This window comes from Protopterus annectens, chromosome 3.part0 (assembly GCF_019279795.1).
Source record: "Protopterus annectens isolate FY-2018-M chromosome 3.part0, PAN1.0, whole genome shotgun sequence".
Taxonomy (NCBI): domain Eukaryota; kingdom Metazoa; phylum Chordata; order Ceratodontiformes; family Protopteridae; genus Protopterus; species Protopterus annectens.
The window spans coordinates 1,608,966,098-1,608,986,501 of NC_056731.1; the positions used below are offsets into that span (position 1 = coordinate 1,608,966,098).

The following is a 20,404-nucleotide window of genomic DNA, read 5'->3' on the forward strand; positions in this document are numbered from 1 at the left end:
TGCAAATCCTTACTCTGTCCATGGGAACTTTGGCCCAGATTTCCAGTTTCCTTCAATGTCTAGTGACATGCCATTTGGTGAATTAGTGGTCTTCCTTAATTGTACAGAGATGAGTGTGCAGTATGAGTATATGTGCATGTCTTGCACTAGACTGACATTCTGTCTAGAATTGGTTCTCTGCCTTGCAGTCACTGCTGAAATAGGTTTTGGCTACCCCACAAACCTGAAAAGCATAATTTAAGCATCGGAAAATACATGAGTAATAGCATTCACATTTGAAGTGAATTAGGCTTGTATTTTGCACTTATTCTTTAACTTTTGAGGTAATCCTTAAGGTGGTAAGTATAATTTCTATTTATAGAACAGAGATCTGGATACATATTTTTTTTTCATTTCAGGTTTATTTATTTTACCCTTGTTTTAGCTTCACATAACATCTAATGTGAAGTTTAAGGCACATCAGCCTTATTGGGTTCCTTTTACGTTACTGAAGTTCTGAAATGTCAAACACCACCTTATGTTCGAAGTTTCAGAACTTCGATTACGTAAAAAAAAAAAAAAAGAAAGAAAAGAAAACAAATAAAGTCTTGCAAGCAGGAGGACAAGCCCCCCTGCACTTCCCACACCCCCCGCTCTTTAAATATACCAACTCCGAGATCGCACTTCTGTGTGGTAAAGGGAAATCTTTCCTTTCTGCACAGTATTGCGATCTTGGAGTTGGTATATTTAAAGAGTGGGGGGTGTGAGGGGTGCAGGGGGGCTTGCTCCCCTACTTACAACAGTTACTTTCTGTCTGTTGTTTTTTATTTATTTATTTTTGTTGTTGTTCGGAATTATAAAACTTCGAACATACAAGTTCAATCTTGTAGTGTTCGAAGTTTTATAGTTTCGACAACGTAATAAGAACCCCAGCCTTATTTTGTGTGTTTGTCTGGCACTGGAACAGACTTAGATTTGAATTGCTAGTTTGTCAAAAAGTCTTCTGAATTTGAAAAGCAGTATATGTAGGCCAGTAGATGGCTGCAAAAGACCAGGAACAGAATTGTTCTTGACTACTTTCATAACACATGTTCAGTTTTTATTAATATTGTATTTTAATTGATGTAAGCGATCACCAGAACTTTTAGATTTAATTGTTTAAGGAATTTCTTATACTGTTCTCTAAAATAATTACAAAATGCAATAAAGCAAGTAAAGACTATTCATTACACTGTCTCCCATCACAATGCCAGTCTGAACAAAGGAATGCATTCACTTAGTTAACTTTTTACTACTAATTGACTGGGCATCTGCAATCAAATTTATCTCTCATATTCGTATACTTTGATTCCTGTTTTCAGATCTGAACCATCAACAGTGAGTGAACAAAAACTAACAGGTGGATTGTAGCTCTGGTCGATCTACTGAAGATGAGCTGGAATTGATATCCCATTTCACACTAGTCTGCTCCTTCTTTGTTTTTAAGAAAAACAGCAGACTGCAAGAGCAAACAACAAATCTTTTTGTGAAGTTAAGCACCACCAGTATTTTTGTAAAAAGAATGTTGTAAGCTGGTTTGCTTAAACAATGGCGCATTTGCTGAAATTCTTTTGGTTGCACTACAACTCCTTGCATGTAATAGAGCCATTTCTATGGACACTATGTCCTCACCAAGGTAACAGATCACTGCAATTTACAGCCTCAGGGAATTGAAAAAAGTCTGTGAGTTAAAAAAAAAAACATGGCCATTGTCCTTAGTACGCTCTGATTATCATTTCTTGTAGTTTCTGATTCCATTCTGATTATCGTACCAGCAACTAACTCAGAAATGGGGCATTTTAGTTATAAGAAGAGTACTTGCCCCTGTATAGTGTGGCTTTCAAAGTAACTGTGGTTTGGGAGGTTCTCACAGTACTAAGTAAGGATAATGACATTTCTATTGCCTATCACTGTTGTATATAAGGAGGTGACTTGCAAACAACAAACACTAGAAAGTGAGTTCTTCATTCTTATTACAGAAAGGTATAAGCTGGGGCTTAGCTTTTTTGGAGGTTGACAGCAACCTTGCAGCCTTTTTTTTTTGTTGTTGTTGTAGTGTACCTGGTGGAAGTACTAAAAAGCTGGAATCTGGGCATAGGTAAGGCCTATAGCTAAGGACTTTCTAAACACAGCCTATTTGCTGAAAGAACTATTCAAGACTGTGTATGTATTTATGAGAACTTCAAGATACTGTTCAATTTATTTGAACTAAAAATGAAGTAAACTTCTATTTTTGTTTTTTTCCTGTGAATTTACAGGAAAAATAATTTTACATGACTGGTACCTCCAGTATTTCCTTGCACTTCTAATAGTACCATCATTCATCATTTGTCTAAACAGTTGTAGTGGTGCTATGGGAGGGGTTTTTCTAAGGCAATGTGTTGGATTGGATAAGGGGCAAAGTTAGGGTTCAGGTTTGCACGTATTAGTATGGTAGAGTAAGTGGTCTTGGGGAGGGGGTCTATGTAATATTAAGCTGGACCTTGCTTGCTTTATTGTGTTCCACAATTATTTAGGGGGTAATACAATAAATTCCTTAAATAATGAAATCTGAAATTTCTGGTGATTGTTTACAGCAATTAAAATGCAACATTAATTAAAAATGAACATTAATTATGAAAATAGTCAAGAATTTTTCTATTCCTGGTCTTTTGCTGCCATCTATTGACCAAATAAGAAAACTTTCTAGTAGTTTAACATAATGCTGAAATCAGAATGACTCTTTTATAGGCAAGACAGATCAAACACACAAAAAACAAAAACACAGACATATAAAACTAAATCTAAACCCTTCCTTAACCCACAAACAGTCTCACCCCAAACACCTGTTTTCTGTGTCAGCAAAAATGTGCTACACAAAATGAACCTTTGGCAAAACAATCTGTTGGTAGTCTAATACTGCACTTCACATTGTTTGAGAAAATGAACTGTCCACTCCTTACTAGCAGATCATGGCAATTCCTTACACACACACACACACACACACACACACACACACACACACACACACACACACACACACACGTATGTAGAGGTTGGTGAGATTAATCCCCAAGTGGATTAACAGTCTTTTCAAACTAGACAGAAGAACAGATATTACAGTGAAACTGATCTACGGGCCTTGTCTTAGTGAGATACTACAGAAGCTGACCATGATGGCACAACAGAAGTGTGAATGCAGGATGTGGTGTTACATGTTAATAGCGTGTTGGTTTAAATAACTGTTGCACTGCAATTCATATTCTGGTATCTTGTAACATAATTGTACAGTTATGAATACATCATTTGCATATTTAATATTTGATTTACAATTAGAGAATGACATTTGGAAAGATAATATATATTATTTAAGCCTATTATATTAGCGTTTGAGCAAGCAGTCTAGTACAGTGGTCAACACTACTGCCTTACTGAACATGTTTCTCCATTTCTGTTCCTGCATGAATTGCCTTGTATACAGAGCCTGCAAATCCTTACTCTGTCCATGTGAACTTTGGCCCAGATTTCCAGTTTCCTTCAATATCTAGTGACATGCCATTTGGTGAATTAGCGGTCTTCCTTATTTGTACATAGATGTGTGTGCAGTATGAGTATATGTGCATGTCTTGCACTGGACTGACATCCTGTCTAGAATTGGTTCTCTGTCTTGCAGTCACTGCTGAAATAGGTTCTGGCTACCCCACAAACCTGAAAAGCATAATTTAAGCATTGGAAGTGATTTAGGCTTGTATTTTACACGTATTCTTTAACTTTTGAGGTAATCCTTAAGGTGGTAAGTATAATTTCTATTTATAGAACAGAGATCTGGATACATATTTTTTTTTATTTCAGTTTTATTTATTTTATCTCTGTTTTAGCTTCACATAACATCTAATGTGAAGTTTAAGGCACATCAGCCTTATTGGGTTCCTATTACGTTATAGAAGTTCTGAAACATCGAACACCATAAGGTTAAAACCTTATGTTCGAAGTTTCAGAACTTCGATTATGTAAAAAAAAAAAAGAAAGAAAAGAAAACAAAGTCTTGCAAGCAGGAGGGCAAGCCCCCCTGCACCCCCCACACCGCCCGCTCTTTAAATATACCAACTCCGAGATTGCACTACTGTGCGGTAAAGGGATATCTTTCCTTTCTGCACTGTATTGCAGTTTCGAAGTTGGTATATTTAAAGAGCGGGGGGGGGGGTGCAGGGAGGCTTGCCCCCTCCTTACAAGAGTTACTTTCTGTCTGTTGTTTTTTATTTATTTATTTTTTGTTGTTCAGAATTATAAAACTTCAAGCATACAAGTTTGATCTTGTAGTGTTCGAAGTTTTATAGTTTCGACAACGTAATAGGAACCCCAGCCTTATTTTGTGTGTTTGTCTGGCACTGGAACAGACTTAGATTTGAATTGCTAGTTTGTCAAAAAGTCTTCTGAATTTGAAAAGCAGTATATGTAGGACACTTAGTTCAGAAGAGACAGTAACTAGTGCATATTTCTATTGTCTTTGTAAAGGTACTGTTAAGGAAAATTAGTCAAAATTGTTTGACAGCTGTTTTAATTACCTATTAAATTGCCAGTTGTCTGATGTTTGTTAATCAAGTCAGGCATAATACTATGGATCTTGATATTTTACAATATTTACCTAAGTACATGGGAACATAGGAATAATAATAGACAAGCAAGCAGTCATGTGTGCCATAAAATGCCTAGTCATATAGATCTTTAAGTAGACAAACTTAAAAAAAGCTTTTGCCAAACTTTTCAAGCACTTAGTACTGCTTACCTCTGAAATCAAGCAGGGCCTTATGTGATAAGGGTGGTGTAAATTTCTGTCTACCCATCCAGTCAAGACTAACCTTAAAGGTAGTCAAAAATAGCACTTTGACCTATACTGATAACTTATTTACTTATTTCATAGGCTGGGAATATGCTGTGTTAGGAGCATATCCCTCAAGTAAGTCTTGTTTATGTTTGGATTTGTGAAGAAATAAGTCAAATACAGTTTGGTCTTTCATGGTTAAAAGAAATAGACACAGGTAACCTCAGAGTAGCCAGTAGGCTACTAAGTATATGGAGAGTCATGGCTATCTTTTTGGGATAGTTGAAGGATACAAGATCTTTAATTTCATTGGTTAGAAATCTTTGGGGCATGTCCAGTTCAGCAATATGCTTAGATTTATACATACCAAAGGGGGGCATGGATGGCAGGGCTAGCCACCCGGTGGTGTAAAACTTGGCTCTAGATGATTGTCATTGTCGAACACCATATGCAAAAATGGGAAAAGGGGTTGTGGATGGATGGATGGATGGATGGATGGATGATGGATGGATGGATGGATGATGGATGGATGGATGATGAGTCTGTGAAGGGAAGAATATAGGGTTAGAATGACTTCTTTGGCTCTTTATCCAGATAGAAGACTTTCCTGACTATGGTGAATGACAGAGAGTTCTCCACATGATTACCAAGGTCTGTTATGACCATCTGTCTAAAGAAGAGTACCAGTTATAATATATAAGGTGGCAGCAGCTTTTTTGCTAAACACTACTTTTGCATATAACTTTAGACCATTTTCAGTGCACCAAAAATGTGCATATTCTAACTCATACTGGAGCTGTTTAGTATCAGTGGATGAGAGAATATCAATATCCAGCTTGCAGTCATCTGCAAACATGGTCAACCACACTTCTAATATAATAGTATGGATACCTGCATGATAAATGCCAATCAAACAGGAGAGGAAATAATGCCAAACATGAGATGTATGAACAGAATTACACATACAATAACATATTAGATGTCATTATAGTTTGCTAATTTTAGTACTGCCAGACTTTATGGGACTCATATGAGGTCACTATGTTAACTGTAGGTAGATCTGTTGAAAAAAGATATTTACATATGCTGTTGCAGATATACGCATGTTAAGCAATTTTATAACATCTGACACTGGTTATCTTATAAACCAACCAAAGACACCAGTAGAAGGGTCAAACCACAAAACCGGGTTAAAAGGCTTTAATGTATAAAAACTGAAGTACACAACACACATAAACGCCTCATACAGTTGCCAGTGTTTTCGTTCATTAAGACTTCATCAGATACAAAACTATTGTTCATTGCATCATCATTTATATTAAAAAAAAATCCTGAACCATCAATAAAATTATTTCTTGTCTAAAACAATCCACCAATTTGAACTAGCCGTTAAAATCACTTTCCATGAACGTGCAAATGTGTAAATAAAGCACTTAACATAAATCATTGTAGTACAATACAAGTGCATGAATTAACAATGTATAAAAAACACATGCCTGTCTAAAAACCATTTCTTAAGCACATATAATGTGTGCATGTAAAAATAATAAATAAATAAATAAATTATTAAATCCATGAAAAACCTTTTACATTTCAAAGTTGTGTTGTAGTACCATCTAGTGGATGAGGTTTGAAAACACAAGACAAATAAAGTAAGCCAAGACAATTACTAGTTGGGCATATAAAGAACCACTGTATCTCTTCAAAGCAGCTATTTTTAAAGTCTAGCTGCCCTTAGTTTTAAAACTGGGGCTAAAGAAACAGCGTCATTTAACCCGGGTGGTCTATTGGCATCTAAAATAATTTGCCAGTATAGTTCCCTGTATTCGATTCTTGTCTCCCACATGCCACCTTTTAAATCTTTAGGTATTTCTTCTAGGATAAAAAATTGGAATCTAGCCAGGGCACTTTTTAAAGTGTGTTTGTACAAAGCATTCCTTTGCTTTTTATTCTGAATGGCATTTAAATGTTCATATATTCTCTTCCTTAACTTTCTCTCAGTTTTCCCAATATAAAATGCTTTACAGATAACACAAATTGCAATATAGAGCACCTCACTACTCTCGCAAATGTTCTTCATTTTACCTACAATCATTCTGTCTCTTGTTTCAAGATATAAGCTTTCTACATTACCAATATATGGGCATTGTGGGCACATACCACATTTAAATATGCCTTTCTTCTTTCTTCCATGCTTGTTGTTACCACTGTTGTTGTGTTCTAATAAGTCCTTAATACTCCTACATTTCCTAAAAGTAAATTTCAAAGATTGGTCAAAATTTAACGTAAGGTCTGATATACTGGGAAATTTTGCCCATTCTGTTTTTGTTATATCCATAATAGCACTAGAGTCTCCACTGTAATCAGTGACAAAAGCACTCTCAAACCCTTCCTCCTACTCTTTCCTGTTACCAAGGGGATCTGAACCACCTTTGCCATTACTTGAGGAGCTTTCATTTACTCCTAAAATTGGGGCAAATTTGTCCTTTCTGTTCCTCAAAACATCACAGTAAACATCACAAATTAAATCCTTGGGGTAACCCCAATCAATAAACATATTCTTCAAAACTTCACATTCCCTGAGGAATTCATTCTCATCTGAGGTCATCATGCTGATTCTCACAAATTGTCCCTTAACTATAACCTTCTTCTAGTGGAAGGGGTGTGCGCTGATGTAGTAGAGAATCGAACTGGAATATGTTTTCTTCTGATAAACCTTAGATCTATACAAATTACTATCTTTGTATATAATAACATCCAAATAATTCACTTCGCTATGCCCAATGTCGTAGGTAAAACATAAAAATTCAGTAGATTCAGTTAAGTATTGAAAGAATTCCAAAATGTTTTCAACGTCCTGGTCCAAAAAATACAAATATCAACTAAAAACCATTTGTACAAAACCCAACAGTTTTTGTATTGGCTATTAATAAATTTTTCTTCCCATATAGGCAAAATCAAATTTGCGTAAGCTGGGCACATCTTGACTTGCCCCCATAGCTACACCGTTAATTTGCTGAAAAAACTCACCTTGGAAGTAAATAAAATGATTTTTTTTAAAATCAACTCAATTAGTTGTAAACATAAGTTAATTTCATTTGATGTTAAAATCTCCACCTTCCTCAAAGTTTCCTAGAACCACTCTGTCCCTTGTTCATGGGATATGGAACCAAATAAATCAACAATATCTACTGTAGTAAACATAATGTCTTCCCTAAACAGGTCCTGTTTCATGTTCCTAAGGAAATCCCACAAATCTTTCAAGAATGTACTACCACTCATTTATAGCTTTTGGAGCTTTACATCCAGTAATCTAGCTAAAGAAGCTGTCACTGAGCCTTCTGCTGCTACAGTAGGGTGCAAGGGTGGGTCATTTATGTCTTTATGCACCTTCGGTATTTCAAAAATAGACGGAACTCTTGGTTTGTTGTTTTGCAAAAATTCAAACATACCTTTATCAATAACTCCCTCTATTAAAAGATCGTATAGGGCTATATAAATTCTCTTGTATGCAATGTTAATTTCATTCATTGATACTCTAACATATTTGCTCTTATCTTGCAATAACTTCATCATCTTAGCCTCATAGGTAATACTGTTCATAAAGACCGTTCCTCCACTTGTCTGTTTTCATTATTCATAAATATCTGTTATTCCTAAGTTCTTCTAGTAAGTTCCTTTCTAATTTGGTCAAGTTCGAGGTGAACTTATTCCCACTTATACCTTCTCTTAGTTCCCTTTCAACCATGTTTTCAAAATTCTTCAGTTGGTGCAAAGGTGGGTTATAAATACTCTTTTTTCGTAACACTTCATCCCCATTTAAAATCGTATCTCTCCCCACAAAAAATACCTGGAGATTCTTCTTTCTTTAAGACATTTTAAGGTCGATAACTAATTTTCTCACATCACATTTATTTTCTGGGACAAAAGTCAAGCCTCTAGAAAACAAGTTAAAACAAGTTTCATTAACCTCAACATCACTGTAATTGAAAATATTATAACCTTTGTATGTTAACTTAAACCCATCAATCACATTCCCTTCCAGGTAAGTTTCTTCATCTACTACATGAGGCTGTTCAATTAAAACTTGTCCCTTTATATATGCTGTTGCAGATATACGTTTGTTAAGCAATTTTATAACGTGACACTGGTTATCTTATAAAACTGTCTTGCAGTTTTCTCTTAGTGAGCAAGATCATGTGTAAAATTAGGTCATGACCGTGTGAACATTTAAGTGATATCTGAGTGCACATAGAAACAGTATTAAGCAAATGATTGCTGGGGCTACATGTACCTTCAAGTACATGCACTTAATAATTCCTGCCTCCTTTTTCAGGCACTTAATAGTGCTCACCACCCAAAATTAAACAGGGCTGTACATAATAACCCTGATGCAAATTTGTGTTGACTTATCCAGTCATCAAGACTAGCCTTAAAGGTAGCCAAAGTAGTGCTTTGTCCTGTAGTGGTAACTTAGTCCATAATCTGGGAATACATTCAGATAAGAACCTATCCTTCCAGTGAGTTTTTGTTTATTTCTTGGTATGTATTTTAGCCCCTGATGTGGGTGTGTGTTGATTCACTTTTTTTGCTATGAATTTTTTTTAATGTTTATCTTGCTTCTCAGATTGTGGATATCATGATAGTTGCAACATATGAGGTAAGAGCAGCTTTTTTGCCAAATGATACTATGCTGCATATTTTTGCATTTAACTTGAGACTGTTTTCAGTATACAGGGTATGTGCATATCTTACCTATTGTTGGAATTGTTTAGTAACAGTGCATGAATGGACAATAGTGCCTAGTTTGCTGTCATCAGCAAACATAGTTGACCATACTTCCAAGATAATTGGTGGTTTGGATATCTGCAAAATAAGTACCAAACAAAAGAAGGCCCAGCACTGATCCCTGGGTACCCCACTAGTTTCAAATTTATGTTTAGAGATAGTACCAGAGGCTACTGGCAAGCTGGGATGTGTTAGACAGCCAATTTGAAAACAGTGGATAGAGTAAAGGGTTACATTGTCTAATTTTTCAGTAATAACAGTTTGGGCAATGTTTCTTAATTTTCTGACATAACTAAAGAAAAATTTGTAGTTCCTTTTGGAATTTTTAGCAACCTTAGTTTCATACTCTTACATTTTCTTATAGTGTTTTTAAGTTCCTTGCTGGGAAATGTCAGTGTAGTCTTGAGGTAGGGAGATGGGGATTTCTTACAACTCTTCATTTTCCTTTTGTTGTACAGTTTTAACATGGAGTTCTACAGGAGTTTATTCCTACATTTACTATGATATTTCTGGAAAATGGGTACTGACTTTTCTATGCAGCTGTTCAGTTGCTGGCAAAGATAGAAGTAAATGAGGGAGTCCTCTCAGATGGATACATATGTGGGATATTGTTGGGGAATTTTGCATTCATCTTCTGCAGGATAAAGTAGTTTTCTCCTGGAGAAATCACTATACATGGTCTGATTTGGTGGTTGGATGGTACTACTTGGCCTGACAGAGAAGATGGTTGATTTGTGGTCAGATTTAAGCTGGTAAAGACAAGGACAAGGATATTGGGGCCTCATATGGATAGTTTTACACCTTGTCCCAGGAAATGGTATTAACAAAGTCTATGAAAAGCTGAAATATACATTTTTAGAGGTATAAGTATGTCACATTGAAATGCATGACCCAGATGACATATTATTGTATTTTCATTTGTAGAAAGTGTTTAAGGATCCACTGGGGAAGATACAGGTAATGGGTATTCAGAAATGAGTCTTACATATACAAAGTATTAATTAATATAAGCTATTTATTTTATTTATTTATTTTTATTTTACATTTATTTACCAGGAAAGTCCGACTGGATATATGTCCATTTTCAGCAGAGGCCCAGAGAGAAAAGCTCCAGAAAGCAGAGTACAAATACATTAGGAACAATAGAAACATTTAGAGCTAAGTATAATATGCACTTTTCAGTAGGGTTGCAAACATAGATAAAACATAGTAGACAACATCAAAATCATGCAGCTTCAATTATAGACAATAATACACGCAGTTATGGGCTAAGTCCCTTCAATAATTCATACACTTAGAGTATATGATTGAAATGCTTATGGAGAGTTGGCTGGAACAGCGGGTGGTGATTAGTCGGGGTTTAAGCAGGGACACTGCCAATGCTGTTGGAAGTGTAATTTGAGGCTTTTTTGAACTGGGTTAAGGAGGATTGGTGAGTAAGTTCGGCAGGTAGCATATTCCAAGTTTTGCCTACTGAGTTGGTGAATAGAGAGTCCCCAGCCACATTTATGCTCTTAATTGTTTGTACCAGCAGTTTGTCACCAGAGCGTAGTGACCTCAGGTTGCTGTATGGTTTGATGATCTTATTTAGTGCTGATGTTTTTTGGGTTGATAAAGTATTTTGTGGGTTATTATAAGTTGGTTGTATCGGAGAAGACTGGGCCACTCCAGCCATCCAATTTGAGTTAGGTTGATGCAATGATGGGTCCTAGAGGTAGCACCTGTAGCAAATCTAGCAATATGGTTGTAACAACTAGCAAGTTTGGTAAGGGTGGCTTGGTTCAGGTTAGTGAAGTGGGGGGAGGCATAGAGGAGGGTAGATAGTAGGTGGAACCGAGCGATACTGGTTCTTGCAAAAGGAGCGAGGAAGGGTATGATCATGTATAGGGAGTCCAGTTTTTTGTTAACAGATTTGATGGTTTGATTGACATGGATATCATATTTTAGGGCATTATCGATTGTGACGCCCAGGAGTTTTGTGTGAGTATCTGGAGATATAACAGTGCCATTGTTGGAACTTATAGTAAAAATGGTGAGGAGGATTTGCAGGTGGGGGAAAAGATGAGCAGTTTAGTTTTGTTGGGGTTTAATAGAAGCTGATGGTTTGCAAACCATTTTTCTACATCATTGAAAGTATTCTGGGTTAGGGTCATAAGCGCAGTTGAGGACGAGGTGGTACATATTAAAGTAGAGTTGTCCACGTATTGGATGCAGGTGGCCTTGGGAGTAATGGTTGTTAGGTCATTGATAAAGACTGAGAAGAGTAGTGGTCCTACTATGGAGCCTTGGGGGACTCCTAGAGTAATGGGTAGATGTGGATAGGGTATTCTGCCATAAAACTGCTTGTTGTCTATCAGACAGGTAAGATTGGAACCATTTAATAGAGCTACTATTCAGTGACAGTTCCTTCAGGGTAAGGATAAGCATTTGGTGATTGAACATATCAAAGTCTTTAGATCTAGGAAAAGAGCTGAAGTAAGTTTGTTATTGTTTTGGTTGATGTTGATAGAGTTAGAGAAGGATAGGAGGGATGATATGGTGCAGTGGTGTGGCCTAAAACCATGCTGAGAGTTGGCCAGTACTCTATTTTGGGTGAGATAGTGCATTAATTCGTTGTGGATGCACTTTTTCATAATTTTGGCTAGTGGTGATAGTATGGATATTGGTCGGAAGTTTGAGAGGTCTAAAGAATTCCCTCCTTTATGAAGGGGAATGGAATGGGAAAACTTCCAGAGACAGGGGATAGTGGCTTCAGTCAAGGTGCAGTTTATTATGATCGAGACATGGTATGCAATGGCATCTGCCCCTTTTGTAATTATTCTGGTGGGAGGAGATCAGCTGTCAGGGTAGTGGGCTTTAGTTTGTTAATTAGAGATCGGATGGCCGATGTAGATAAAGGTTGGAAGGCGAAAGGGAGTGGGGTAGTGGTTGTAGAGGAGTTTCGAAAGGAGCTGGTGGGGGTAGTTGGCTAGCTAGTGATTGGATGGTGTTGGTAAAAAAATTGTTGATGATGTTAGCAGTTTCTCTGGAGTTTTAAGGTGGCAAGTTGAGGGGGTGGGGGTGTAGGTTTGGCCAGGGTGGAGCAGTTTGTTTATGCCTGCCCAAAATTTTTGAGGTTTGTTCTGGGGTTTTTGCTGAAGGTGTTGATAGAAGGTTTTTTTTTGTCTAACAATCTGGCTTTCTTGGTATCATTCCTTAGTTGTCAGAATTTAATATGTTCAAGTGGGTCTTTGGAGGTGCACCAGTTGTCCCATGCTTTATTTCTTTCTATGGTTTTGGTTTTGGTTACTTTAGAGAGCCAGGGGGCGGTCTTAGTTTTGGCTCTGAGGGTGCGGATAGGAACGTGGGAATCTAGAATGGAGAGGAATTTAGAATTAAAATACTCTACAGCCCAACTGCATGCTCTGAGTTCATTCTGAAAGTCAGTGGAGTTAAAGTTCTTGTTGTTTCTGATAGATTTATATAGAACTTGCTGGTGGTTATCTACTTTATGCTTAATGATGTAAGTGAGTAGGTGGTCACTTATATCATCTGGGAGGATACCCGTGTTATACAGGTCTGGGTGATTGTTGATAAGAATCCAGTCCAGGATACTACCTTTGTAGTTAGATTTGTTTATTCTGGTGAGTGAGGATACAAGTTGGGTATAGCCGTGAAGGTTTATATGGGTGGTGGGAGATTCAGAGGAACAATTGTTCCAGTCAATATTAACATCTCCTAACACCATAGTTTCTTGGGGGTATGTGTTGGAAAGCCATTGGAGGAAGTCTTCTAGGGTATTTGCATTGTTGCCTGGGGGGATCTAAATGCATGCAATGAATATAGATTTACCTTTGTTAAGCTGTAGTTTGCTAGCTAGGGCTTCTGCATTACTGAAAAAGGCGGGGGGGGGGGGTGTTGTGGGGCTAGTGTGACATCTATTGTGTTCTTAAACAGAACTGCTACTCCTCCACCTTTCCTGGTGTTTCGGTCTAGTCTAAGTATGTTGTACACTGGTGGGATAACCTCATCATTTTTAGTTCCTAAACTAGTTTTTTTTTATAGGTTCATAGGTAGGTACTAGGCTATCAGCCCAAGGGCCTACGTAAGCCTAGCCAGCAAGGTACCATAGGCTACGCCACCCAAGAAAGTTATTTTCTTGTGCCACTGTCCAGCAGAGACACAGAAGTGATCCCCAGGGTGTATTTCCTATTTCCCATCCACTCATCAAGATTTTTCTTGAAGAGTGCTAATGAAGAACTTTGCTTGACATAGATGGGTAGCTTGTTCCAGAGTATAGGAAGTCTCTGGGACAGGAATCTATTCCTCTAGCGTGTCTTGTTTATTGTGGTGACAAGGTTTAGGTCCCTAGAGCATGTAGCTTGGAGGGATTGGGATTTGTTTAGGTGTAGCATGTCCAACAGCTCTGGGTTTGACATAGCTTTATATGTTAGGCAGAGATCACCTCGGAGTAGGTGATATGCTATGGACTAAAGCTGGAGTTTTTTGAGGCGGTCAGTGTAGAGCATTTGTTTGAGGCCAGTAATCCTCTTTGTGAGGTACTTCTGTGGCCTTTCCAGCTGCTGCAGATGTCTTGTGAGGTACATTCCAAAAGGGTTATTGTACTCTATAATGGGTCTAATGAGTGATGAGTAGAGGGGAACAATGACCTCATTTTTCCTGGATGAAAACCCTTTTATGATGAGGTGTGCCACATAGAAGGACTTCCTGACTACTGTGGCGATGTGACTATCAAAGGAGAGACTACTGTCCACCTGGGTCCCAAGGTCTGTTATCACGCATTCGGTGTTAAGTAGATTGCTGCCTATGTGGTAGTTCATGGATACAGAGGTTTTACCAAAGGGGATGACACTGCAATTTTTGGCATTGAGCTTGAGGCCATGGCTCTGACACCAGGCATCTGTCTCAGTGAGGCCCTTCTGTAGGATGTCCACATCATTTGGAGACTTGACTATGGCTCCTAGTTTGCAGTCATCTGCAAACTTCATCAGCCAGAGGCCTTCTGTGTTGGCCTGTACTTCAGAGAAGTAGATACCAAACAGGAGAGGTCCCAGGATGGAACCCTGTGGCACTCCACTTGTCACTGCCTTGAGGTCAGATTTGGAGTCTGCAACTTTTACAGTGTGGGTTCTGTCAGTGAGCCAGTTGGCAACCTATCTTGTGACGTAGGGATTTATACCTAGTTTAGTGAGTTTAGCTATAATTCCAGAATGGGGGATGGTGTCGAAAGCCTTGGTGAGGTCAAGATAGGCTGTGTGAACCACCTTACCCTCATCCACGGCTTTGGTGACTGCCTCAAAGAAGTCGATCAGGTTCAGGAGGCATGATCTGCCTTTCACAAACCCGAACTGGGTGGGATCCAGAGTTTGGAGGTTACCAATGTCTTTGTTTATGAGTTCCATGATGATACGTTCCATGGCCTTGCAGACCAGGCTCATCAGGCTAATAGGTCAATAGTTCCCGGGATCAGTGGTGGCTCCCCCTTTGTGGAGTGAGATAACTGTTGCTGTGTGCCATTCAGAGGGCACAAAGCCTGATGTGAGGCTATTATTGAACATGGTGCTTAAGGGGGGAGCCAGTTCGTTCTGAAGTTCATGTAAAACGCAGCCTGGGATGTTGTCCGGTCCCATGGATGCTGTGTTTTTGGCTTTAGAGAGTGCAGCTTTTACCTGCATAGTTGTGATTACAGGGACTCTGCATTCTTCCTGTATAGATATGGGCCCTTTAGGGGGTAAGAGGGGTCTAAAGTTAGCACTGAACCGGTCTGCCAGGATGTTGGCAATATCAGTTGGTTCTGTAATTTTTGTGCCTTTGTGCTGTAACTCAGAGCAGATCTGGGTGTCACCATCTAGATTCTTGACATAGCTTTGTGGTTGTCCTTGGATTTAGTGGTGATTTTGTTTTCATAGCTAGCTTTGGAGGATCTTATAAGGGATCTCAGCTTCTTACTGAAGCTGACCAGGGAGCTCCTCCACTCATGCGATTTTACTCTTATAGGTTCATAGGTTCATAGATTAGTACTAAGCTAACTGCCCTTGTGAGCCATTTTAAGCCTAGCCAATTATCTCTTGTGAGACTCAAACCCTGCACCTTGTGTTTGTAAGGCAAACACCTTAACCATCAGGCCACCCTCCCAACCCCCTTGTTTTCGTAGCTAGCTTTGGAGGATCTTATAAGGGATCTCAGCTTCTTACTGAGGCTGACCAGGGAGCTCTTTTGCAACAGTTTCTTCCTTCTGTTGTACAGTTTGTTTATGGCAGGGGACCACCAGATTGCCTTCCTTTTTTTGGAGGATAGCGTCTTGGTTCTGTTTGGGATAGCACGATCCATGCACATTTGTTAACCAGGATAGTCCAGCTATGTTACATAGCCCATTTTCAGCAGAGGCCCAGAGAGAAAAGCTCCACAGTTTGAAATATAGATTGATACATATTTAAACACTTAGGTTAATGTATACATAAGCTGCATACTGTACAGCAAAAACAATGTTGTCCGTTACATGCTTAAGAATGTACAACTACTTAGAGATTCTACAATAACATGTTACATATTTACAAAATATTTACAAAATCTGAATGTGTAACAATTTCAACAGATGTTGCAAAGATCTTCATTGGGAAAATGACAATACATGTATTGAAATTGTACTAAACATCTGAAAGGGAATGATCTAAATGGTATGTCTATCTGGCAAGGGCAGCTATGGGAGTTAAGAAGGTAGTTTTTCAGTAAGAGCTTAAAATTCCTGGGGAAGTCTATGCTTCTAATATTATCTGGTAAGGTGTTCCATAGTTTTGCAATTGCATAGGAGTAAAGACAGTGGCCGACTCTTTTGTTAGGTCTGTGTACAGTTATACGTTGTTTGTTTTCAGAACAGAGGGTTCTGGTGGGGATGCAGGGATGTAGAATAGATTTTAAGGTAGGAGAGCTATCAGGTTTGTATATTATTTTGTTTACTAAGGATAGCTGTAGGAAGTCAAGATGGTGGGGAAATTCAAGCCAGTTTAGTTATTTTAGGGCATAACAGTGGTTGAGCTGTAGGATGTACCAGAAGCAAAGTTGGAGATCTTATAATAACAAGAATGAAGCTTATTCTTTAAAGATGTATGTAGATTGAGGAAAATGGGATCCCTGTATAGGAGAAGGGAGCAAATAGGTGTTGTATAGTGTTTTTAGTTGAAATGTCCATGAAGTTTTTTGTGTCTGTATAGTGTTGCTAGTTTGTAGTCAGTGTCTTCTATGGCATTGTGTATGTGGTGCTCAAATGTAAGTTTGTTATCTATAGTAATGCCTAATAGCTTTGCATTAGTTTAATTTAATCTCAGTACTGTTCTTTGAGTATACTTTGAACAGTGATCTATGAACCTATAAGATTCAAATTAGCTAAAGGAATCTTGGCTTATTTGCAGAAGGTACTGGATGCTGTTTGAGGAGGAGATTATGGTGGAATCATCAGTGTATTGAATAATGGAGCTTTGAGGGGAAGTGATGTGTAAGTTATTAATGAAGGTACTAAAGAGTAATGTTCCTAGAATGGACCCTTCGGCCACTCCAGTTTTATTGATCTGGTATTGAGATAGACTAATTTGCCATTTTACACATTGTTATCGGTTAGTAAGGTAACCAGAAAACCATTGTTGGGAGGATTCTGAGAAACACAGCATGGAAAGTTGCTGTATAACTTTGTGATATGATACAGTGTTGAAGGCCTTTGATAGGTCCAGCAGAGATTTTTGGCCGCAGTCAATGGCGCTGTTAACAGTATTAATGAAAGAGATGAGGGCAATGGTCGCGCTATGTGCTGGTCAAAAACTGTAACGTTGGGTGCAAGAAGGTTGTTATTCTTTACATGGTTTAATAGTTGTTTATGTGCACTTTTTTTAACAATTTGGAAAGGGGAGTGAGGATAGAGATGGGTCGATAATTTGTTAGATCAGTGGATTGTCCTCCTTTATGTAGTGGTGTGATGATGCCTTTTTTCCAGAGGTTTGGGACAAGGGATTCCTTGATAGATCTGTTTATGAGGATATTGACGGGATAATCATTAGCATCAGTAGCAAGTTTTAAATATTCTGAAGGAAGATTTCGGAGGAAAGGGAACAAGGTTTTAGTTTGAGAAGAAGCTTATGTATTAGTGAACTAGCTACTGGTTGTAGTGAAAAGGGGTAAGATGAAGTAATAGATGTTAAAGTACTTTGGTAAGGGAGGGAAGTGGAAGTGGTGTTTTTATTAGATGTTAGAGAAATGGATGACATTGGATTGTTTATGGTGCTAGAGTTTGCATTGGAAGCAGGTTTTGTTACTAGTTTAAGTATGCTATTGATAAAATGTGTATTGAACATATCAGCTATTTGTGTAGGTGTTTTGTCTGTGGAAGGAGATGGATTTTGCTTGGAACCTGGCATAAGGAGTGCTGAGATGGTTTTCCAGGATTTTGGGGGGTTATTTTTATGGTTGGTCATTTGTTGAGAGATGTAGGTTTTGGGTTTTTTTCCTGCAATTACTAGTTTTTGTTTTTTTTTTTGCTTTGTTACATAGTTCTTTGTAGTTTAGTAAGTTTGTGTCATTTCTATTTTTATGCCAATCTGTCCATCTGGAGTAAATAGTACTTGTTTTATGGATTTTGTTAGCCACGATGCATGGTTACCTTTTATTCTTTTTGTATGTAGGGGACCAAGCTGTTAAAGTGTATCTGGAAATATTTTATTGAAGTGATTGATGGCATTTTCTAGTGGTAGAGTTTTAGAGGAGACCAGTTGATATTTTTAGAATGCTTTTGAATAGATGCTGTTTTTTTAGGTTTCAGGATATTTTGTAGGTGTGGGCTTTAGGTATTTGAAGGGAGGTCCTGCTGGTATAAGTGTTTAGATGGTAAGATATTAATGAGGGTACTGGAGTATCAGAGACCAGGATCCAGTCTAGAGTAGGTCCTAGGTTGTTGTTGTTCTGCATTCTGGTGGGAGTAATGATGAGTTCTGTTAAACCATAAAGATTGATGCAGTAAGATGGGGAATCTGTTATTAAATTTTGCCAATTAATGTTTACATCAACTATGATAACTGTCTCATTGGAGATATTTTCGGATATCCAGGTAAGAATGTGCTCTAGGATTGGAATGGAATTGTTTTGCCCAGGGGGTATGTACACAAGTGCAATACATAGCTGCATGGTATTATTTATTTGTGGGAATGTAATAAGAATTTCAGCAATGCTAAAGGATAGAATTGGTTTAGGGAGAGATATAATTGTGTAGGTATTAGGATAAATTAATACAACCCCATTTGCTTTTTTTATGTGTTCTGTCATTTCTTAGTGTACTACATTTTTATCAATTTTCGTGGAGTGTGGTTAAATATGCATCATAAATTTGTGTTTCCCTGAAATGTACAAACATGTATCAAAATACATAACTAAAGAGCCACATTCTGTGAGACAATATAAAATAAAAATATATCTTGCAATAGTTAGTTTGGCTAAGCATTATTCATTTCTGAATACCCTCAGTGTGTTGCTTCTTTAAAAAGCTGAGTTGCAAGTATAGTTTAATTTATAGCGGTTTCAGATGTGCATGAATAAGTTAACTGAAGAGAGAAAATATTTATTGCAGATGTAATCTCATTACTTGAATTTACTTTTATATGCATTTTAGAAATATATGGATTTGAATCTCGAGTCTTTTGCTTTTATGAAAGGTATTTTGCTATGTAGAAAAAAAGCATTTGTATTACATTTTGGATGTTTTATGCTTTTATACTGCTTCCTGAATGAATGATGGTGACAGAGCATGTAGCATTTGTTCATTTACAACTGGTTGCTATATCTGCACCATGCAGTGGTCCAAAAGAATGTTGCTGAAGGGGACAACCACCTGTACTGCCCTTGTGAGAGGCCTCTGCCACCACTCACTTATACATAATAGTGCAATAGTTACACAACTTTGGGAAATCTCCAAAACAGTACAGAATGGTATCTGTTTTTCTTTCTCCCGCATGCATACATATGCACACACACTCTCTCTGATCCCACAGTATATGTAAACAACAAGAAAAACTTTGGAAGAAATACAAGTAATAGCAACTCTCAATAAATTTCATTGGTAACTTAGAACTTGACCAAATTTCCCTCACTGAAACACAGGAAAGTTGCTTTTACTACCTCAGAACCATGTATGTGGAATGACTGTTTTATTTCACAGTATTATCACCTTACTTTAATGTACTTGAAAGAGACAGACCTAAGGTATAGCCAGATGCTGGGTATTGAATTGTAAGCATAATAGCGTGCTTAGGAACTCAAGCAACTCACCCATTCAGACTTGTTGCAATGTAATGGCCACAGGTGTGTAGCAATATCTGTGTCATTTTCACAGCCATGTTTTACTGCATGCATCTTCTGTCATCTATTTTACATATTCCATCGAAAACCGAATGCTTTACTCTGGACTGTTAATTCTAAATTAATAGATACATGATGATGCACACTTGGTCTTTATTTTCACATATTTGGTATGATTTTAAGAAGTTAAATATCATTATTAAAGTGTTGCTCAGTTATTTATAATAAAAGAAGTGATTTTTTTCACATTTCAGATGTTTTATCTATCCACACTCTAAAGATGGAAATCTCTAAAAGATCAAGGAAATCAATACACTCTTTCAGCCAGGACAAAATACCTCTGAGGTCTTAAAGATACAGAGGCCTACAGTTAGTTTGAATAAAGTAAGAACTTTATTTATTTGTACATCTTTTTTCATTTGTTAACTGGGTTTGTAAACTGATCCAAAGGATTTTCAACCA

General features: G+C 37.7%; 1 protein-coding gene across 1 annotated transcript in view; it reads left to right on the forward strand.

The window, feature by feature from the left end:
* The window catches only part of RGS22 (regulator of G protein signaling 22), a 971,253-nt gene that overhangs the window by 886,580 nt on the left and 64,269 nt on the right, over nt 1-20,404 (forward strand). The window contains exon 26 of the mRNA XM_044065939.1: nt 20,197-20,326. Coding sequence (XP_043921874.1) covers nt 20,197-20,294 — 98 coding nt within the window. The 3' untranslated portion in view covers nt 20,295-20,326. The remainder of the gene's footprint in view (nt 1-20,196; nt 20,327-20,404) is intronic.